General features: G+C 38.9%; 1 protein-coding gene across 2 annotated transcripts; it reads right to left on the bottom strand.

The window, feature by feature from the left end:
* Positions 1-854: 854 nt before the first annotated feature.
* mettl22 (methyltransferase 22, Kin17 lysine) lies at positions 855-22,263 on the bottom strand. 2 transcript variants are annotated; one of them, XM_026325625.1, is made up of 12 exons: positions 22,025-22,261; positions 21,443-21,578; positions 20,969-21,152; positions 15,962-16,101; positions 15,455-15,495; positions 14,618-14,762; positions 14,330-14,401; positions 12,302-12,355; positions 11,533-11,613; positions 10,289-10,391; positions 9,326-9,494; positions 855-1,437 (listed from the first exon to the last, which is right to left on the bottom strand). In XM_026325625.1, exons 2-12 carry the CDS (start codon positions 21,546-21,548, stop codon positions 1,369-1,371), a joined length of 1,164 nt encoding a protein of 387 aa, XP_026181410.1. In that variant the 5' UTR covers positions 21,549-21,578; positions 22,025-22,261; the 3' UTR covers positions 855-1,368. The 2 variants fall into 2 exon arrangements, with proteins under 2 accessions (XP_026181410.1, XP_026181411.1); XM_026325626.1 differs by lacking the exon at positions 855-1,437 and adding an exon at positions 5,372-6,892 and having other exon boundaries at positions 22,025-22,263.
* Between the last annotated feature and the right edge of the window lie 1,616 nt (positions 22,264-23,879).

Genomic DNA, 23,879 nt, shown 5'->3' with positions numbered 1-23,879 from the left:
CCACTCCTTTGTTATTTTAGCTGTGTGCTTAGGGTCGTTGTCCTGTTGAAAGGTGAACCTTCGGCCCAGTCTGAGGTCCTGAGCACTCTGGAAGAGGTTTTCTTCCAGGATATCTCTGTACTTGGCCACATTCATCTTTCCTTCAATTGCAACCAGTCGTCCTGTCCCTGCAGCTGAAAAACACCCCCACAACATGATGCTCCCACCACCATGTTTCACTGTAGGGATTGTATTGGGCAGGTGATGAGCAGTGCCTGGTTTTCTCCACACATACCGCTTAGAATTAACGCCAAAAAGTTCAATCTTGGTCCCATCAGGCCAGAGAATCTTATTTCTCATGGTCTGGGAGTCCTTCATGTGTTTTTTGGCAAACTCTATGCGGGCTTTCATGTGTCTTGCACTGAGGAGAGGCTTCCGTCGGGCCACTCTGCCATAACGCCCCGACTGGTGGAGGGCTGCAGTGATAGTTGACTTTGTGGAACTTTCTCCCATCTCCCTACTGCATCTCTGGAGCTCAGCCACAGTGATCTTTGGGTTCTTCTTTACCTCTCTCACCAAGGCTCTTCTCCCACAATTGCTCAGTTTGGCTGGACGGCCAGGTCTAGGAAGAGTTCTGGTCGTCCCAAACTTTTTCCATTTGAGGATTATGGAGGCCACTGTGCTCTTAGGAACCTTGAGTGCCTTGAACCTTGAGATTTGCTATGAGAGACGGAGACAACGCTGCCGGGTTGCCAGACCCATATGCCCCCCTTGATAGTAACACTTTAAGTTACATACTTGGTTTTATTCAAAGCAAAAGCACTCTTGGACACCTTAGTTCCCCAGATCTACTACATTGACAAATTCGTTCAACATTAACACCATGTAAACTGAGTTTTATTCCAGTTTATTGATCAAATATTACAATAATTTATGAAGTACAAAGTTCACATCATCTACTTCAATATATTTGAGGCATATTTTTATATATCACTGATAACTTGTGGGATTCCACATTCAGTCTTCATATATATTTGTCTGCAAAACCAAATGATCTGTTTAAATGCTTTAAATAGCATGCAGAATACAGATTATAAAAAACGCTGGTGTACTTAGAATGTGAAAAAAAGTTATTTGATATTGTTATTAACAAACCCTCATGGGAGACATGCAGCTCAAGGTCACTTCCAATATACAGTAATGTAAGAGTACTACAATTTCCTCAAAATGGTTTACTTCTAGTGTTGAAATAAATTATGCTGGCAATTCATGCAATAAAACAGTAAGCCATTTTCAGAAGTGAAAATGCATGTTTCTCTCTTAGATTTACTGACGTATGTAATTTTACATAGGAGGGAAGTGTTCACTGATTTCAGAGTTGAGTCCAGGTCAAGATGAAAACGGCTCAGAATGACTGTGGTCAAATGGAAGAGGAGTGGCAGTCACTTTCCACAGCTCCTGTAGATATAGACAATGTATTTTAATAAAAACCATACCTTCCTCTCTTGAAAAAAATGCATCTGATCAATCCATCATATAAAAGAATTGCTGTCCACAGAATGTAAAATCCATTTTCAGAGCAGTAACCTGACATTTATTGATCTTCAGGGTCTTTGCTTCAACACATTTATTTTGAAATAAAACAATGGATATTACATTAAAAGGGAAGGTCTCAGAAAGAAGAGTAGTCTTCAGAGTAGTCTGTCTTGGACTCAGACATCAGTATGCTCACCCAGGCCTCACTGAAGTGACCTTCAGCATTTACAATACTTGTTGAGGCGATTCTCTGACTTTAGTCTGGTTTTCAGCAAGTGGAATGCAACATTGAGATAGCAATCGGGTGACTGAATTGGCCAACTGATATTAGTTTATATAACAGATATATGTTTAACCTCTTTACCCTGAAAAGCTGTTTGGCTGATTTGGCCATTAGTTTTAGGTTTTGCTGAATGATGAAATGTCATTTTGATGCTGAATTTGTGTATGAATCTGAGCACATATACACAGAGCATGCTTCCATATACTTCTGTTTATCCTGCTGCTTCATTCCAAAGTAAGGATGTCCCAATCAAGCCTTTTTCCTCCCAATTCAAGTAATTTAGTATTGGGTATCAGCAGATTGTATTTTCCTAGATAATACATTTGCACAGTGCACACTACAAGTTCAAAGTTAAAATCAATTTAGTGTATATGCTAGAGAATAGATTAGCTCTGCAGTACATCTATGCTTTCCCTTAATGTTTTCATTTTTTAAAAATATTTTTGTCTCTTATGACAATTCAATTTAGTGCACTATTGTTTTTGTTTAACAAAATAACCAAGTAGACATACAAAAATATATCTTAAATAGCTCACTTCCCCTTCAGCAGTCCAGTATTGTAACAGTAAAACAAGAACATTCATGAATAATGCAATCACAATCCCACTTCAAATTGGTGTTAACAGTTTAAAATTCACAGTAGCAACAAATACAAATCCAATTCCGCAAAGTGCCACGTTTTAGTAAAATGTGAAGAATGAACTCACTTTATTTTGTACAGTGTTTATTTTTTGGATATTTTTTCTGTTAGCACTACCTCATGAAATTCTCACAATGCAGGCATCATAACTGGCTACTGGTAAGTTTTAATTTCAAATATTTTCACAGTGTAGAGATTTTAGCTATGTGATGCTATACTTACCGTTCACGACACCTGTCTGATAGCAGACATAAAGGATTGGATTTAGGAAGTACTCAGTAAAGGCAAGACAGTCATAGGCTTATGCCTATTCTACTTCTGTCAAACTTAAATGCCATGCATTATAGAGTAAATCACAGTTCAGTATACATCAAGTGATGCAAATTTACATCACAGATCAAGTTGACATATGGAAATGAAAGGAATAAAATTACTGTACATATACACCGCATCCAAGTTTTGTTTGCATACACCGTTTCTCCATTTAGTGGTGCTAGCGTTTGGTGTCACTCAGAGCAGATGCTGCATCACATTCATTCATTCATTTGGTCCACCTTGTGTCACAAAATTGATGTACGTCATGCCTTCTGGATGTAGTTAATCATGTAAGTTTTTGTGCACACTGTTTATGTTTAAGGACTAGAATCTCAACAAAGTGAAATGTGCTAATTTTAATCTGACAATGCTTGTGCTACAGAATCGTACACAGTGGAAAATATACTGGGTTCAACAATATGGCTGAAAATAGGGAACTGTTGAAATTCTATAAACGAGAGGTGTGACATGCAGATGATGTGAGACCTGTGTATACTTCAGAACCTAACAAAGAACTAGTAGCTCCGTGCTCCAACAGCTGCAAGAAACACCTGCTATCACAACTAAAGATTAACAAGGTACAGCAGAAATGCTATGGCAAGGGGGAGCCAAGACGACAGGTTGGTGGGAGATAACAATCAGTCCCATACTCTGAGATTGGACAAGATGGACACCTGGAAACTCCATGGCTGATTACCAAGAACAAGTGAAGTAGCTTCTAAAAATTTATTAGAAGATGTGAAACAAGCCCTATAGCCACCATCACTGAGACCAACAAGGTAATATACACAACAGCAACAGAGATCCTTGTGATGTTTGGCTATGATATGAACAAGATGAACAATCATAAGGAGGGTTGGATGCCAAGATCAAGGCAGCACTGACATACAACTGCAGAAAGGCACCATGAAGAAAGGGTTACCTAAGAAGTACACGAATCAGTCCATACCTGAGGCCAAGCCAAGCCAAGCAAAGGCACTCAATTCTGGCTACCCACCTGAAGAGGCACACCATTGAAATAGAAGCCAGGAGAATAAAGCAGCCAATAACCTGTCTGATCAGCATAGAAGCTTAATATTTTTATATACACAATATATACAGTCTGTGAACTAGTGCAATAGGAGTGCAAATATTTAACTATAACTGAAAAAACTGTGTGTGTCTCACTTTACATGAGGTAGGTACAGATGTGCAAATATGCATACAGCTTTAAAATTTAAAATACACCACTATGACAATAAGAGTTCATTAGAGCGACAGCAGTGTAGTGCTCTGCAGAGCCTACCAGGGGGAGGAGTCTGAACAGTTTATCAGGGCATCTGCAGATTTCTAAAAATTAATTTTAAGACCTTTTTCATACCATGCAGAATTACATTTAATCTTGTGGTAATGACTTTCCAAACAGCATACGATACCACCAATGTTTTTCACACTGCATGTGGATCTCCAGAGCTTTAGTCCTCATTGTTCCAAGTTTTAAAACTTTCTTGCACAGTATACAGTGCCTATAGAAAATCATCATAACCCTTTGAAATAGTTACTTTATTTGTCATACCACTTGAAATCAAATCCCATTCCAAATAAGTTTTCCAGGTTTATTTACAACTTTGATCTTACAACATCAGACCAATGAAAGAAAACTATGAATAATTACAATGAACAATGAACAATTTAGTATTTACAGTGAACTAGAATAACAGGGCTGGATCAAATCAGTCCCTTGATTTAATAATTCATAGAGCCACCTTTTGCTTTAATTACAGACATCAGTCTGTTTGGATATGTCTGTACTAGCTTTGCACACCTTGACTGGAGAATATTTGCCCATTCTTCCTTACAGAATTGCTGAAGTCCAGTTAAATTCTGTGGTCAGCAATGGACTGCTCTCTACAAATCCATCCATATATTATTGATAGTACTTAAGTCAGGGTTCTGACTTGGCCACTCAAGGACTTCATATCCTTAAGCCATTTTGTTGTTGTTTTGGCAGTATGTTTAGAGTCATTGTCGTGTTGGAAGGTGAATGACCTGCCCATCTTCAGTTGTCTAGCAGAAGGATGCAGGTTTTCCTCAAGAATTTGGATGTATATGGCAGCATCCATTTTTCCTTCAATCCTGACCAATTGGCCAGTCCCAGCTGAAGAGAAACACTCCCACAACATGCTGCCACCACCATGCTTCACAGTAGGTATGGTGTGTTTTGAGTGGTGTGCTGTGTTTGCTTTTTGCTAAACATAGCGCTTGGCATTCAGACCATAGGTCTCATCAGACCATAGCACCTTTTGCCAGAAGGTATCAGGCTCTTCCAAATGTGTTTTTGCATAGTGCAAACGAGACTGAGTGTGACACTTTTTTAGGAAAGGCTTCTTTCGTTCCAGCTCTGTGTAAAGCTTGGGAGATAGTTGTCACATGCACAGACTGATCAGACCTAGCCATAAAGCCTTGTAAGTCCTTCAAAGTTGCCTTTGGCCTCCCGGTAGCTTCTCTAATCAACGTCCTCCTGGCTCTGACAGCCTGATCTAGGCAATGTGCTGGTGATGCCATATGCTTTCCACTTCTTAATGATGCTTTGAACAGTACTGCGAGGGATAGCTAAAGGCTTTGAAATGATTTTGTACCCTTCTCCTAACTTGTGCCTTTCTACAACTTTATCTCGGAGGTCTTTTGAAAGCACTTTCCCAACCATGGTGAATTCTTTGCCATACCATGCATTACTAACAGTGGAGAAAGAAGTTGAAGAAACAGCTTGTTTTATTCTTAAGTAATCAACACCACTACTATTGGGGAAATTGGCCTGGTGTTTATTCTGGAAGTTGATTACTTACACTTGAGCAAGTTTTTTAATGGTATACTCTAAGGAGTTGATCACTTTACCAAACTAGGCATTTCACTGATTAATTTTTAATAATCCTCCAGAATTTTTTTAAATGGGGGTTTTAGTGTTTTAGATGCCTGTAAATAACTGCCAACATTGTTTTAGTGCAGTTAGATGCCTGAAGATAGAGGACACCTGAAAAAACATTTGGGGTCTTTTCAAGATGAGTCCACCCCTTTCCTCAGCTATATAGTCCTGAATTTTAGGGGAGAACACAGAGAACGCTGTAGATGCCTTCTCTCCATGCTGCATGAATTAAACTGAGATGATTCATCACACTTGAGTTTGTTCTAACTGGTCTAACTATGTTGCAAAATTCGAGTTATGTAACCAGTTTTCATTAAACCTGCACTTCACCATGGTTAAAGATCCAATCCTGCGCAGCTAGAGCATAAGCGAACTCCCTGAGAATGTGTAATCTGAACATTGGTTCTGCCTATCTCATTCTGCGTGACAAATCGACGAACAGATTTCAAAATAAAAATAAAATCTTCTCTACGGAGGTCGGTTCAATTGCATTTTTAAGACCTTTGATACGTGGATTTAAGACATTTTAATGCTAATTAAGACCTTATTTTTATAGTATGGAATTTAAGACTTTTTAAAGTTCTGCAGACACTCTGGTTTGTGTCCAGCGTGTGAGGGGTCTACAGAGATACTCCTTCCGAGTTTCCTGACCGTGGACCAGTACAGGTCTTGCAGGGATGATCGGCCCTGATAATCCTGTCTTCAGACCAGATTGTCCGTTGCAGGCCAGATTGTCCATTGCTGTCTGTTCTCTGTATAGTTTGGTGGCCAATTCACACCAGGACGACACCGTCAGGACCTGGAGCCTGCCTGATCTTTTGTCTCTGGAAGAGCTGTTGTACATCCTCTTCACAGACCTTTAATGCAGGCACGGGCTCTGGGTGGATGGGGTTGGCGGTGGTCCTTTGTCAGCTTGCTCTGACAAACCTGAGCAGGGCCTAGTCCCTATTCCTGTAGTCCTCTTCCTTGGCCTGGCACAGTTTCCTGAGGTTGGGTGTGGACCATGGTTTATTGTTGCTGTATGCACAGAAGGTCTTGGTCTGCACACACGTCCTCACAAAAACTGTTGTAAGATGTCAGTGTCAGTGAGTTCATTGAGGCCTGTGGCTGCAGCTTCAAAGACACTCCAATCAGTGCAGTCAAAGCAGGCCTGTAACTCCAGCTTTGACTCTGCCGTCCATTTCTTCACAATCGTTAGGGGATCCTTACCACAGGCTTAGCGGATTTTAACTTCTGCCTGTAGATTTGGATGAGATGAAGCAGACAGTGTTCAGAGAGTCCTAATGCAGCATGGGGAACAATAATAAGCGTCCTTTAAAACAGTGATCCAGCGTGTTAGTGTAGAGGCTCTGCCTCCCATTCTAATTTTGGAAACTCTGGGAACCACAAGTAGACCTGCACTCTGAGAGTGAAGTCCTCTTTTTGGATGATATAGTATTATGAGGTCTTTAAAGTATGAAGAAGCTTGATCATGAAGTGATTTGTATGTGAGAAGAAGGATTTTAAATTCTATTCTGGATTTTACAGGGAGCCAATGAAGAGAAGCTAATAGGAGAAATATGATCTCTCTTGCTAGTTCCTGTCAGGACTCTGGCTGCAGCATTCTGGGTTAACTGGAGGCTTTTTATGGAGATACTGGGACATTGTCATAATAATGACTTACAGTAATCTAGCCTTGAAGTAACAAATTACTAGTTTTTCTGCAAGATGTTCCTAATTCTGGCAATATTGTACAAGGAAGAAGGCATTTATAGAGTTTTGTTTAATATGTGAACTAAAGGACGTATCTTGGTCAAAATTACTCCACAGTAGTGCTGGAATCCAAAGCTATGCCATCTAAAGTAGCTATAATGTTTGATAAGCTATCACATCCAGGTTTTTAGGCCTATCAGTTTTCTCTGAATTTAGGAGTAGAAAGTTACTGGTCATCCAGGGCTTTGTGTCCTTTAGACACGCTTGCAGTCTTGCATTTCACAGATAGATGCAGGTCAGTGTCATCTGCATAACAATTGTAATGACATTGCCTAAAGGAAGCATGTATAAGGTGAAGAGAATCGTCCCTAGCAGAATCTTGTGGAACTCCATAACTAACGTTTGTGTGCGTGAAAGGTTCGTCACGTCCATGAACAAATTGGAATCTGTCTGATAAATAAGATTGAAACCACTTTAACACTGTTCCTTTAATCTCAATCGCATGCTCCAGTCTCTAATAAAACGCAGGTGGAACCTCAGCCAGCAGTTTCTAATAGGATTTGATGCCATTTGATTATAGTCGCTGGAGTCTGTAGTTTCACGTTTCTGACTATGGTGCTACAAATTTATTTAGAAATTTATTTTGAAAAAAAAAAACACGAAATACTAGAGAGCAAAGTACTGTTGCTGCCATTTCTTGCAGTGCCAAGTTCTTCCTTAAATATATGAACGGGGCCCAGAAAGGAATTGGAACACCAGAGGAGCTACTGGTAGACAAAGCAGTCAGATTGCAAGACCAGACAGACCAACCTGGATTGACTACAAGAAAGCCTACAACTCAGTGCCACATATATGGCAACCTGGAATACTTAAATCTGTACAACATCAACAGGACTCTAAGAGTCTCCAATAAGATATCAATGGGAATGTGGAAAAAAACCTAGAGCCAACCTCAAGCGACAAGTCACTATCAAGTGCGGTGTCTACCAAGGAGATGTACTGTCCCCTTGCTGTTCTGTCATGGCCTGAAGTGGTCACCAGGAGTGGTTATGGATAGTCACTACAGAATAGAGCAATCACCAGCCACCTCCTCTATATGGGCGACATCAAACAGTATGCCAGGAGCAAACAAAACATTAACTCACTGATGCATAGGATCTACAGCAACAAAATTGGAATGTCATTTAGATTGGATAAGTGTAGTTGGATGCTAAATATAAGAGGGATGATGTTAGTCAGAACTAAGTGAATTTTATTACCAGATTTTGAGGACGGTTACAAGAACCACAAGCAAATATTAACCACGAAGAGACCACAAGAATAGCAGCAACTGCCAAATAACTACAAAGGGCAAGAAGTAGTACAGGCTATCAACACCTATGCCCTGCGGCCATCAGATACCCTGCTGGCAGAATACCCTGTCCAAAGGAGGAGGCAGAGACCATTGGCATCAAGACAAGGAAACTCCTTAAAATGCTTAGAGGGTTTAGCAACACGAGAAGCTTGAGAAATACCAATGGCTAAAGATGTTGAAGGTGAAGACGACAGTGGTCCCCATGAACACTTGGGGTTGTGATCACCAAACTGGGAGAGTGGCTCTGTTGGATTCTAGGAACATCTGAGATCTCTGTCCAGAAGAGCGCAGTTCTATGGAACACCTAAGAGCTCCCAGGCCTCTGACAGATATATAGGAAGTGGGTCTCCTTTCATAGAGGCAGCCCTCTTACACTGCCATGTGTCTACAGTATCCCAGAACGGACAAACCAAAGGCCGACTCTAGAATGGAAATCTTTGATGGCCACCATACCCCCCCTCACGTTGTGAAAAGGCTTTGGGGCAGTGGGGTGCTCAGAAAGTCCGACACATTCTACAATCTCACTCCTAGATGCAGCTAAATCTGTCACATTTTACATATTGTATTGTAATTTTAGTTTAGAGGAGGATGTAGGTTAATAATTTGCACAAGTGTTCCCCTTACCAGTTGCTCTATACGTTCATATAGAAGAAACTGTGCAAAATTAGAAGGGAGCTGTTCCACTTTGAAGCTGCATCGTCCATCCACCAGGTCCTGTAGTTGTGATAGACAATGGATGAAATGGTCGTAAGCCTCGCAGGAAACATCCATGTTTCGTAGGGTGAAGTTCATCCTTGTAAGATATGGCACAGCAGGAAACCTGATTATTGCTTGAGTTTGTAACTGAGAATACAACAGAACAATAGAACAGAATAGAACAGCTCCACTCAACAGTATACATCAAACAATGGACTCTGTACCACTTTACTACATATTTGATGGATTCTGCTTGTAACAGCTTTACTGTGTAATATTACTTTTATTCTTTTCAAAACTAGTTTGTCATTTTCCACAGGAGGTTGTCTGAGAATTTGCACTATGTCAATAGTTAAAGCTACTCTAAACCCTTCTCTACAACAAGCATGTTTAGCATTCTATCTTCCATTTTGATCATTCAGATTGGGCATAAACACTTTTGATTTTTGACATGTCATGTGGGTTATACATTAATGCTGCTTTTTACTTATTAATTTTTACTGATTAATTTTTTCTATTACCCCAGTCTGCTGCTGTAACAGGTGAAATTCCCTGCTGTGGGATTAATAAAGTTTATCTTATGTTAATGGACCTTCCACATGTAAACTTAGTGCTTCTCTCACTGCAAGTGAAACCTAATCTTATTTCTTGCTGAGGAATGATGACAATAGGAATATTTACATTAAATAAAATAAAATGTATTGTTATCACTGTAATGTATATCTGTATTTGTTTTTAAAATGTTCAATAAAAGGATTTGGGGGAAAATAAATTAAATTTGTGCAATATTTTAAAACATATACAGTTTACATTACATGCCATACTCTCTTAAATTGTACCATAACAGAATAACAGCTATCTCTCTTGCTTTAAACAATGTTTTCACCTTACCTTTTCTCTATGGAAATAAAGATTGTGCAGGTGTGAGTGAAGTTACTGCAGAGCTGGTACAGTGTTCGGAAAAAGCCATCTGTCAGATGGTCATCATAGCAAACTGGTGACAGAAAAAACAAATCTAAATACTGTATTGATTCTGCTTGTTTGTCAGTCTGTGTGTGTCCTAGGAGTCATATTGATATATTCAATAACTAAAATTATTTTGTTAATTTGAATAAAACTGTTTCCTTCAATTACAACAGGGTGAAAAAAAACATTCGTCTAGCCGATGAATCACCTGAACAATGTGAATGTGAGTAAGTAGTGTGTTTCTCATTTTTGAAATGTATGAATGAGGCGTACTTGAAATGTCATACTTTTATGCAATCCAGAATTACCCTGCCTAGTTGCAATTCTAAAAAACTATTCACATAAACCATCTCAGATTTAATTCTTTAGTTTAAAATAAATTACAAAATTAAAAGTGCTTTCAGCTGTAAAAATAATATTTTGATGAGTATTACTGCTGTACATTTAGTAGGTGGCTGTTTTTGTTTATTTATGACACGTTGGACAGTCATTGTCCCAGAATTAGCTTGTGAGCTAAATTACATCTGTAGTCCCTGTGCAGAAAAACAAAACACAACAAGATATAAATAATCAAAAATTAAATATACACCATGTACAATCATCAATTAAAATTCCAATATTACAAAAACAGCAAAGAGATATAACAAAAACATAGATAAGTCTTACAGGTTCATAAAATCTGACTGAAATTATAAAGTACAATAGCCAAAATCTTTCAATTAATGTGCAAATTCAAGCATAGTACATTTTAAGATGGAGTAAAATAATGGCTTAGAATCTATTAAGACAGTAGAAATAATTAAAACATAATTAGAAAATATAATTAGAAAAATTAGTATTTTAATTGTAGCAATGGTTGTAGATTTAACTTGAAGGAATGATTTGCTAACATATGGTTGGTATTCAAATTTTTACATACAGCTGTAAGGAAGCATTACTGTATGTCAAGGCTGTTAGGAAATTTTATAAAATATACTCCAATACATGTGAAATTAAGTATGTGAGACAGAAAGGCCACTTCAAGCTGCTGTGAGTCAAAGTGCCATTTTTTTGCATTTTTTATTTCACATTGTCATGATTATGTTTTAGCTTAACCAACTAAACCTTTAAAATAAAGCATGGTATACCAGAGAATAATTGTGTTTTTAATTTTCATCTAAATAACCTACCATCAGCGGCAATTATGATGCCAGTGTTATTATGCATATCTGCTACTTCCTCCTCTGTCCAGCTAAATTCCACATCAGCATCTATGAAGATCAGACACATTGAAAGACAAACATTTTCTATTGTCAGAAAGCAGTTGGTTCTTTTTATAGCAAGAAGTCCCACATTTCCATAAAACTTGGGACGCTGCATAAAATGTAGGAAAAACAGAATGGAATGATTTGATTTGATTAATTTAAAACATGTTATAAATACTACAAAGACAGCATATCGTAAGTGGAAACTAAGAAATGTGTCATGTCTGTAATAAGATTAATGGGCAAATATAACTGAACGATAACTTAATATTTTAACACGTCATCAACTGGAGAAACAGCTTTTAAAAATGTAATGAAGTCACAATGTCATGACTGGAGTGTGTTTACCCACACAAGTACATTTTGTATATTGCATCATTGAGTTCAGGTTAAAATAGCTCTAAAATATTTTTGACAAGACAAGCATTGAATAATCAACTATGGGAGAATATAGGCAATTATTATGCTATTTATCAGCGTTATCATGGGACCATGTTTATTTCCTAGGGACTCACGGAAACACAAAAAACAGACAAACAAAAAAAAAAAAACAAAAACAGAATTATAACACAGTATGATTCAAAAGCTGTCAGTCTCCAAAAGATCATACTGATAAATCAAAATCTCTCTTAAATAGATTAAACAAAAAAGGAAAATGCTTTTGTGTGAAAATAAGTGTTTGTGTGTGTGTTACCTGTACATAGGTCATGTTGGAACCAATCTAATTGTCTCACTTTCACCTCACTGCCTGATGGTAAAAAATGATTAAGTCAAATAAACTCATAAGGTTATTTTGGGATTTTATTGTATTCATCAGTTAAAGTCACAATGTAAAAAATTGTTCCTGCTTCATAAAACCAATAAATTATAAATTAGTCACACAAAAAAATTATATTCAATTAAATTAAACATTGAAATAGCATAACATAGCAAATAGAATAAATGGATGACTAAATATGTTATTCATATTAATATTTTAGCAGCATGTCATAGGTACAGTGCATCCAGAAAGAATCCCCCTTCACTTCTTTTACTTTGCAGCTTGATATTGCGATTGTTTAAACTACTTTTTTCTTATTAATCTGAGTATTGAGTATTAACTGAGTATTAATCTACACTCAGTACCACATAATGACAAAGTGAAAACAGAATTTTAGGAATGTTTGTAAATTTATTAAAAAGGAATAACAAATATCACATAAGTTATAAGTATTAAGACACTTTGCAACAACCTGAAAATTAGCTCAGGTGCCTCCCATTTCTCTTGATTATTGCTGTAATGTTTCTATACCTTGATTGGAGTCCACCTGTGGTAAATTAATTTGATTGGACGTGATTTGGAAAGACACAACTTTATAGAAGGTCTCACGGCTGGCAATGCATATCAAAGCAAAAACCAAGTCATGAGGTCAAAGAAACTGTCTGCAGAGCTCAGAGACAGGATTGTTGATAGCACAGAGCTGCTGCACTGAATGTTCTCAGGAGCACAGTGGCCTCCATAATACTCAAATGGAAGAAGTTTGGCACAACCAGGACTCTTCCCAGAGCTAGTTGCCTGGCCAAATTGAGCAATCGTGGAAGGAGGGCCTTAGTAAGAGAGGTGACCAAGAAGAGAGACCTGAAAATGGCTGTCCTCCCCATTCAACCTGACCGAGCTTGAGAGGATTTGCAAAGAAGAATGGCAGAAAATCTTCCAGTCCAGGTGTGCAAAGCTTGTGTAATACCCAAAAAGACCAGAGGCTGTAATTGCTGCCAAACGGTCTGAATACTTATCAGGGTATCTGCAGGTTTCTAAGAGCTAGATTTAAGACTTTTTAAGACCTTTTTAATACCACGCAGAATGAAATTTAAGACCAATTTTGTAGAAATAAAATAAAACAACCCACAATACAACCAATTACCATATAACACACTGTTTATTGATATAAACTGTTTACACACCGTTTGATTTATTGAGTAAAACAAAAATAAAATGCCAGGTGTTTTCCGACAGGTTTCCGCAGCCACTTTGTCTTATTCACACCGCATGTGGGTCTCCAAAGCTTTCATACCCATTGTTCCGAGTTTTACATTTTTTTGCACAGCCTGCACCGGACCTCAAACACGTTGCCACTAACTGGACTTAACCACGGCGCAAAATTAGGGTTTTGTAACCAATTGTCATTAAATTTACATTTACCCATGGCAAAAGACTAATGCTGAAACTTTCCCGCAGTTCACGCAGCTGCCGGAAAGCATGTGTTAAATAAACTCCCCTCAAACGTGTATTTTAGTTGGTTCCGCCTATTTCGTCCTGCGTAACAACAAATACGCGAAAGGCTTTCAAATTGATTTCAAGATGAAAATAAAATCTTCTTTATGGGGTCGGTTAGATTTCATTTTAAGACCTTTGAAATGCGAATTTAAGACATTTTAATGCTAATTAAGACCTTAGTTTTATAATATGGAATTTAAGACTTTTTAAGGATCCGCAGACACCCTGCTTATGTAAATGTAATATTTCAGTTTTTTCTTTTTAATAAATTTACAAATGTTCCTAAAATTCTGTTTTCACTTTGTCATTATGTGGTACTGAGTGTAGATGAATGAGAAAAATATGAAAGTGAAAAAAGTGAAGAGGGTCTGAATACTTTCCGAATGCACTGCACACAATACCAAATAAAATTATACACCAATTGTGCCAGTAGGAATTAGAAGTAAATGAGGTAAAATGTTCTTTCACCTGCAGGCTCCATAATGTGTCTGTTTAACATTACATTGCTCTTGCACATACTTAGAAGATCGTCTCCCACATCTGTAAAAGCAAATTATTATTAAAAAAACAAACAAACAAAAAAAAACATTTAACTTCAAAGTCAAGCTTCAGCAAAAATAAATGCTTAACCAGAATTTAAATTGTTATAGAAGTGTTATTTTCTTTATACCTGTTGTGGTAAAAATGTGATGGTTGTAAAAACATATACAGTATCCAATCAGCAAAGGTCAGGATATTTGTTTGATGGCATTATACCTGTACAGTACACCGTTTTGGCTATGGTTGCCACTATGATACTAGTTAAGCCTGTTCCTGCTCCCAGTTCTAGGACCGCAGCTCCTCTGAACATGACAGGCTTCGAGAGGATGAAGTCAGCCAAGAAGAACGCCCCTCTCCACACCTAATATTAATCAGAACAATGTTGTTCTTTAATGTTTTCATATAAAAATTCACAATTCAATGCCTTTGCATCAAAATAATTAATATTTACACATTTTCATATGCATCTACTCAACATAACATAAATAAACACAAAAATGTTTCATGATAAAGATAAAACATAGCTTGTTTCTGACCTATAGCTATAGATCACATACATACACAGTAGTGTAAGTATGTGATTGGGTGCTGTGGCTCAGGAGGTAGAGCAGGTTGAACATGAGCCAGAGGGCTGGTGGTTTGATCCTTGGCTTCCCTGGTCCACAGGCCAAAAGCGTCTCTGGGCAAGACACTGAACCCCAAGTTGCCCCTGGTGCCTGCTCCACCAGTGTATGAATGTATGAATGTTTGTGTGAGCGAGTGGCTGAATGGACAAATAGTGTAAAAGCGCTTTGAGTACACTTGAGTGTAAACAAGTGCTATACAAGTATAAGACCATTTACCACTTTAGTGCTAAAAATCTTTAGGTTATAACATAATTTGAAGAACGCTTTTCTCATAACAACTGTGAGCTATACAGTTAACGGTTCTAAATGAGTAAGGCTTTGTTTAAGGAAATCACCTAGATGTCGTGACTAACGAAGCAAGACTGGGCAGGCTACGTGTGAGGCAAGGAGCAACGAAAAGAAAGAAAAAAATCAACACTTTACTGACCTGTTTGCCAACATCCTCTAGTGGTGTGGACATAGTGTGCTCTGTAAATAGGCAGACATACAGTACCAGTCAAAAGTTTAGACACACTTTACCATTGAAATGAGAAAGTGTGTCTAAACTTTTGACTGGTACTGTATGTAAAACATTAAAAAAAATACAAGCTAAAGATCTTAAACACTGATCCAACAAATGAAAAAATTCATCTTTTGAAATATTTGCTCAATTTTCCAATTTTAAATCTTATTTGGAAAGTAAGCATTTTTCCTAACATAAAACAAGAGATAAGTTTAAAAAAAACAAACAAACATGTTTCTAAACTTTAATAGCAAGACCACCAACAGCGTTAAGCTAATACCTACATGCATTTATTTACAAATACTGCACCTAAGTGGGTATTCAATCTTATGTTGAAAGTTTGTCTAAGTCACACAGATTTACTTCTGAATAACACTTTTGACAACCAAGCTGATAAAATACTCAAAAACATGATAAAATCTAGGTTCTTACCAATCTTTATGCCTTTGTAGCATTTATTAACTTCTTCACCTCTGTCCTCCTCCTCTTGTTCCAGTATAAGTTTGGATTGTTTGAGAATGATGGGACAGACTAACTCTCGGCTGCTACCCTCCATTGGGTTTTTTCTCTGTCTGTCAAATCATAAAAAAGATAATTAAATGCATCTATGGAACACAGGCATATCAACTACAACTGTAATTAACATTTAATGAATGTAAATAACACTTTCCTAAAACTGTGCAAAGATTAAAGTTCCTTTTTACTCCTAAATGACATGTAGATCCACATCTGCTCCAAAATAAATGAAACTAAATCTTAATTTGTAAATCTTGAATCTACAACTAAAATATTAAAGCTTTCATATTTTACAGGAGAACTAAATTGTTTGGTCACCTTCAACTAAATTAATTAGGTCTGTTGTGTAGCAAGTGTCACACTTTACACGTGTTAAGTGTTAAGGCACCACCAACATTTGTTTGGGTCTGGGACTATAAAGTCCTGCATTTTTTTTATGTGCGCTAGAGGATGGCACTGCTTTAGGTAATAAATGTTAATGGTATTAGCTGTTTTTAGGTTCTCCTCAACAATGCTCTTGCCTTCACCCGTTAAAGCTGACTTGACATTTTCTGTTCCGTTCATCTTCTCTTTAATCTGGCCTCCACTCCCGATGTACTAGCTTACACAGCAGCAGTAGACCAAAAATTAGTACATGTACTGTTGCTGGCTAGGGGCGGGTGGATCGATCCTAATATCTATAATATCGATACCAATGTTGGTATTGGTATCAGATCAATACTAGAGTGATGGGATTGATACTATACTTTCTGTTTTACATTCAGTACGTTGCTCCTGTTTCATCAAAGACTACACGACTGTGCAAACACCAAAGCTCCCTTCATATCTTGTATGCAGACTTTGCTAGGTCCCCTGAACCCACTGAGTTTTGTGGTTGGACCATTATGAGCTTGTTGACTGCAGGGAGTGAGTGAAAACATGATAGCATTATGAAGGGAGAGAGGAAGAGGAGTGTTTAGTGGCATTAATTCAGTAAAGGAACTGTGCTGTGTGTAACAAGACTGTTCACTATTGTGGAGACACCACCAATCCTCATAAATGTATGAAATACCACAGAAAAAGAGAACTTCAAACTGCAAAAGAAACAAAGGCATATTGCATTCTGACAGGTAAAGAATAACCAGGTAGCTGACATACAGTGGTGAAATTTTTTTTAAAAATTATATTAGATGTTCTTTAGCAGCATATTGCTGCCACTGGAAGAAAAAAATAAATCTTGTCTGTCTCATTTAAATGAAAAAAAAAAAAAAGTTTAACATGCGCATCATGCAATTATTTAGTGGTCATGAAAATCTATTCAGATGATGATGCACCAAATAAATCATAACACAATACTATATCCCCTATGTTAAAGTACATACACCAGTTTTGTAAGGCTAGAAATCAAGATACTGTCACAGAAAAAGTAAAGAGACTCAAAGGTCTTCAATTGCAGTTTAAGTGACACAGGTCTCCCTAGCCGATTCAAGGCATGGGTCTACCAGCATGGGATCCTCCCAAGAATCCTCTTGCCCTTGTTCATATACGGGGTGCCCATGACTGTAGTGGACGGATTTAAGTGCAAGGTGACCAACTATCTCCATAGGTGGCTGGGATTACTATGCAGCCTGTGCGGTATCGCTGTGTATGGGAGTTCATCATGGCTTGAACAAGAAAATGTCAGCAGTACACCAAACAGCAAAGTGTTTGGGGCAGGGATCGTTGTGAAGACAGGGAGGAAGTGGAAGGCAGGAGAAACAGTGCAACAGGCAGAAGTTCGCCTACAGCACAAGGCCCTTCTAGGGAGAGTGGAATGGAGCAGAACTAGGCTCTGGAGTTTTCGAGCGACTCGCATCAACACCGTCAGCGGAAAGGAAAGGCGTAAGCTGGTTCAGAAGGAGGTGCGCTCCAGAGTGGAGGAAGAACGATTGACCAGGACAGCAGCCAAGGCACAGACCCTAGAACTGCCTGGAATGTCTCCTGTCCATGGCACGAGAGAGTGATGTCAGTTGACCTAGAGGGGCAGGTGAAGATTCCACCTACAGTGGGTACGGAAAGTATTCAGACCCCTTTAAATTTTTCACTCTTTGTGTCATTGCAGCCATTTGCCAAAATCAAAAAAGTTCATTTTATTTCTCATTAATGTACACTCAGCACCCCATCTTGACAGAAAAAAACAGAAATGTAGAAATTTTTGCAAATTTATTAAAAAAGAAAAACTGAAATATCACATGGTCATAAGTATTCAGACCCTTTGCAGTGACACTCATATTTAACTCACATGCTGTCCATTTCTTCTGATCCTCCTTGAGATGGTTCTGCTCCTTCATTGGAGTCCAGCTGTGTTTTATTAAACTGATTGGACTTGATTAGGAAAGGCACACACCTGTCTATATAAGACCTTACAGCTCACAGTGCATGTCAGAGCAAATGAGAATCATGAGGTCGAAGGAACTGCCCAAGGAGCTCAGAGACAGAATTGTGGCAAGGCACAGATCTGGCCAAGGTTACAAAATCATTTCTGCAGCACTCAAGGTTCCTAAGAGCACAGTGGCCTCCATAATCCTCAAATGGAAAAAGTTTGGGATGACCAGAACTCTTCCTAGACCTGGCCGTCCAGCCAAACTGAGCAATCGTGGGAGAAGAGCCTTGGTGAGAGAGGTAAAGAAGAACCCAAAGATCACTGTGGCTGAGCTCCAGAGATGCAGTAGGGAGATGGGAGAAAGTTCCACAAAGTCAACTATCACTGCAGCCCTCCACCAGTTGGGGCTTTATGGCAGAGGGGCCCGACAGAAGCCTCTCCTCAGTGCAAGACACATGAAAGCCCGCATAGAGTTTGCCAAAAAACACATGAAGGACTCCCAGACTATGAGAAATAAATTTCTCTGGTCTGATGAGACCAAGATTTAACTTTTCTAAGCGGTATGTGTGGAGAAAACCAGGCACTGCTCATCACCTGCCCAATACAATCCCTACAGTGAAACATGGTGGTGGGAGCATCATGTTGTGGGGGTTTTTTTCAGCTGCAGGGACAGGACAACTGGTTGCAATTGAAGGAAAGATGAATGCGGCCAAGTACAGAGATATCCTGGAAGAAAACCACTTCCAGAGTGCTCAGGACCTCAGACTGGGCCGAAGGTTCACCTTTCAGCAGGACAATGACCCTAAGCACACAGCTAAAATAACAAAGGAGTGGCTTCGGAACAACTCCGTGACCGTTCTTGACTGGTCCAGCCAGAGCCCTGACCTAAACTTTCTTTAAATTGAGCATCTCTGGAGAGACCTGAAAATGGCTGTCCACCAACGTTCACCATCCAACCTGACAGAACTGGAGAGGATCTGCAAGGAAGAATGGCAGAGGATCCCCAAATCCAGGTGTGAAAAACTTGTTGCATCATTCCCAAGAAGACTCATGGCTGTACTAGCTCAAAAGGGTGCTTCTACTCAATACTGAGCACAGGGTCTGAATACTTATGACCATGTGATATTTCAGTTTTTCTTTTGTAATAAATTTGCAAAAATTTCTACATTTCTGTTTTTTTCTGTCAAGATGGGGTGCTGAGTGTACATTAATGAGAAATAAAATGAACTTTCTTGATTTTGGCAAATGGCTGCAATGACACAAAGAGTGAAAAATTTAAAGGGGTCTGAATACTTTCCGTACCCACTGTATATCACTCAGTCTGCCTTGGACATCTTAGTCTCAAGCACCATAAAACAGCTGATCCTATGGGAACTGACCGTGCCCTGGAAAGAGAGGATGGAGGAGGCAAAAGAGAAAAAAAGTGAAATATCAGCAGGACTGCCACAGGAATGGGTGGAGGACAAAGTGTATGCCAGCAATGTGCGGGCTCTTAGGAATTTGCAGGCCAGTCCCTCAATAAGGCCAATGGAACACTGGGCATCACAGATCAACGTAGGAGAAGAGCCATCAAGACCAACATGGAGGCAGCAGAGAAGGCTCTGGCTAAAGAGGGGAGGCAAGTGGGGACCATAATAAACCACTTGGACACTGGCCGGGGTTGACCAACTTGACCAACAACCCTGGCTGAGGGTGTAAGATCACGCCAGGATACAACAATGATGATGTGTCCAAGTTTGTGCATCAGAAGACATATGATGAAAAGTATTGGTGATATTAGTCCTTTATTTACTTGTTACCAGATCGATACCAAATTTTCCAGTATTGCACACCCCTACTGTTGGCTGCTACTTCATGCTGTGTCAAACTGACTGATGTTCTCTAACACTCTTCGAGCCATGATTGGTTCAGAGCAGCACTATTTTAATTATCATTGGCTTTTCACGTTTTCTATAAAAACATGGATGGAATTAGTTCTATCGTATCAACCGTGTAGTATAAAGTCATCCATCCATTATCTATACCTGCTTATTCCAAACAAGGGTCCCAGGGATCTGCTGGAGCCTATCCCAGCTCTCTTTGGGTGAAAGGCAGGGGTACACCCTGGACAGGTCACCAGTCCATCACAGGGCAGTATAAAGTCATATTACAATAATCATTTTTATTGTGTTGTCATGCAGTCCTAGTTACTGTAGGAATAATCAACTCAATATTATTGAGACTATTCAAACATATTTGATAGAAATGTTTTGTCTGATAGATAAGAACTCATAAATTATTTAGGCAAATATAAGTGCTGTATCAATAGATAACCTGAGAACCCTAAAATGCACATCTGAGAAGTAAAAAAAAAAAAAAAAAAAAGTTAAAATTTGCACTTTTACGACAGTCAAAGTATTTTGTGTGCAATGATGCACCCTTGTACATACAGTAAAGATGGGTACAGACATGAATACATATGCCCATATACGAACACATGTAGGCTGTGAAAACAGTAATGCAACAATGGTCAAATCCGGGGCCTCACAGCACAGCGACACATTTATTAAGGTATACCACATTTATTAACAGTCTTTCCATACCGATGTGTGACCTTAAGGTCGCCATCCTCATCCAAGAATGGTTCCATGCTATTTCCTTGGGTGGCATTTGTATCTTTTTCACTGTCCTCCCTCGGGTTATTGTGTTCTTCCTCGTCCTGTAAACTTTTCCTTGTGTCATTAAGTCTTTCGCTATCTGACAAGATCTTGAAATTGGAGATGAAGACTGGATGGATGAATACAGCAGTTAGTAAAGGAGTGGAAACATGCAAAAAGCAACATTAAACATTGTTTCCACACACTGATTTTGACATTCTTAATATAAGCAGTTTTAATGAATCATTAAGTGTGTGTGTGTGGGGGGGTGTTGATGCCTGACTAAGATTCCACACTGAAAAGTGAAAAGTAACTAATAAACTTAAAGTTCAGTGCTCTTTTCTTTCATGTGATTTAATTTCCTATACATCTCTACCATGAAGAAGAAAGAACGTTAGAAGAAAATAGAAGCATACACACCAGGCTGTCCAACACGGTTGAGGCGTGTCATTAAATGGCGCACATAGGGCAAATGCATGTGAACATCTGACAGCACAGTGTCATGATGAAACGTAATCTGATTCATGCCTGACCACTCATGGTAGTTTGCCAGTACCTGGGGAGACAGGGCACACACGCGTTAGCAGCGACCACCCATTTTTTTTATTGTGTATCTATACAGTGCAGGCTAATAACCGAAACTGCCAGGCAGTCTCCGCATTCTAGTACGGAAACTGAGACGTCCTTCATGACGGCGGACCAAGAAAATATTTCCGGGTCAACCGAAAAGTACCAGTGGGTTCCGTCGAGGGTTTCATCTTGAGTTAGAAATAGATTCACGTGCAACCTCAATCAAGACTTATCGTACATGGCAACAGATCATCTGAATATTACTTCGCTTGAATATTGGTCTCAAACCTCACTGTTACACCTCTACGACAGTATGACACAGTGCTCGCAACGCTATGAGGTGGTAACTGTTAACCACTGGACTGGTTTCATTAGGTTTAGAACTGAAAACGCATTGCAGCTACCAGATGTTTTAATGATTAGACAACTTACCGTCTCATAAGTAACGTTATTACATACAGTACAAATCCCCCCACTGAACTGTTGAAGATCAAACTAGTGCACCTTCGCAACTTGTCCGGACTGGAAATGAAAATGAGTCTTCAGTTCCGCCAGAAAAAGCCTGTGGCTGCATCTCAGTTCCCCATTAGCTGGGCAGTAGATCTCAAAATAAAACTAGAATTTGATGTTAGAATGCAGCCATTTGGCACACCTGCTTGGAAGAGGAAGTCTTCTCAGACTCCTGACACAGGCGGCAATAGAACAGGATGTTTGAAATTATACACAGTGGGACAATTGCCTCACAGCTGGTGTAGATTCCACTCATTCAGCTTGACATGTAACAATTAGCTATAAACGTCTCCTGGATTTTGGATTTTGACACATATCTGGTTGAGTGTTTGTAATCCAGATTGAGGCAAATATATGTGCGCTCAAGTCCATAAACAGCCACAGCTGGTGAATGTGTCCGGTCCTATAATAGTGTTCATCAGTGCCGGCTGGTGACAAATTCACTTAGTTCAATAACTATCCCAATACAATTAAAGAAGAACTGCAGGGCAATATTAGAACTCATGGTCTTGGAAATGTTCAGCAGAATATACATATATATTATATATATATATATATATATTATATATAAGAATACAGGTCAATTTAATCTGTTGGGTGGCAATGTTAACTCTTGCCGATTTAGGGGCGTGTACATAATTACAGGGCTCACCTCAGATTGTTTCCAAATGAAAAGTGCGCTCAATGTGAGGCAGGATCACATTACCTGTAATGAGGTGAGACAGGAGAGTGCCGCTCCTTACTTTGGAAAATTTGGAAAATTATTGGGTGCGGCACTAACTGAGACACCAGCTGATTCAGAGAACAGAGAGAGGCAAGTATAGCCTACTTTTGATGCAGTTAGCCCAGGTGTACGATACATACGACGATACACCACGATGCCATGCAGTCTGGGTATTCCAGAGACGGCTTTGGGTTTGATGATGCCTTGACTGCCTGGCAATGTTGGCTACTGGACTCAGCTGAGCTTGTGGTTGCTGTCGTGTCTCTTCAATTAATGATTTGAAAAATGCAAAAAACTACTATCACAAATCGACTGGTGACTTGAGCATTAAAGAAAAATGAACTATTTTAAAGATTTAAAGATTGTGCGCAAAGTTATTAAATAGGTGGGGCAAAAATGTCAAAAACGGGCAAAAATAAGGAGAGTGGAGGAAGAAGGAAAAACGAGTAGAGCGGGAAGAGAGTGAACAAAGGTTGGTCTCAACTATTATCTGCTCTTGCCGGAGGCGGGGAATTCAAAGCCAGAAACTAACTTGGAGGTTGGACTCCAGAGAGGAAAAATATTAACCTCCTAAGACCCGAGCTTTGGTTTGGCTTGCATTTTAGATTTCTTCTAACTATTTGGGGTGAGATGTACCCAATAAATAATGTGCTTATGTTTTGTTATTGCTTTTGTTTTTGTTTTTTTTGTAATGCTCCAAAACTACTACTCCAAAATAGGAATCTCCTTTTTGTCTGTGGGAACAGTTGGATCAGACTTAACCTTTGTGAAAGACAGAAAATGACACAAAATGAAGTTTTACAGTGCAGATAACAAAAGAGGTTAATCCTTTTTTCAAAATTGTGATTTTCAGAGGATCTCATTGAATGGAGTGGTTACTTCACTGCCCCCTTGACTTTTTTACTTTTCTATTACTCATGACTAATTTAACGACGATGGTTATTTAAAATAAAGCAAATATTCATAACAGAAATTTTATCATAATACTGATTCAATAACAGTTGCAAATTAATCACCTGGTGACAGTTGATTATTTAGCTACCTCTCAACTTG

Source organism: Mastacembelus armatus, chromosome 8, assembly GCF_900324485.2.
Source record: "Mastacembelus armatus chromosome 8, fMasArm1.2, whole genome shotgun sequence".
Taxonomy (NCBI): Eukaryota; Metazoa; Chordata; class Actinopteri; order Synbranchiformes; family Mastacembelidae; genus Mastacembelus; species Mastacembelus armatus.
The sequence above is the reverse complement of the archived record's forward strand: the minus strand, read 5'-3'. Positions and strand labels throughout refer to the sequence as shown.

What these genes read in the sequence shown, in the direction of transcription:
- mettl22 (XM_026325625.1), bottom strand. Translation starts at nt 21,548, where the DNA reads ATGAATCAGATTACGTTTCATCATGACACTGTGCTGTCAGATGTTCAC. An exon ending in CAACCGTGTTGGACAGCCTG is followed by an intron (nt 21,153 to 21,442) that starts GTGTGTATGCTT and finishes TCATCCATCCAG; the next exon opens with TCTTCATCTCCAATTTCAAG. An exon ending in CATCATAATTGCCGCTGATG is followed by an intron (nt 10,392 to 11,532) that starts GTAGGTTATTTA and finishes TTCTGTCACCAG; the next exon opens with TTTGCTATGATGACCATCTG.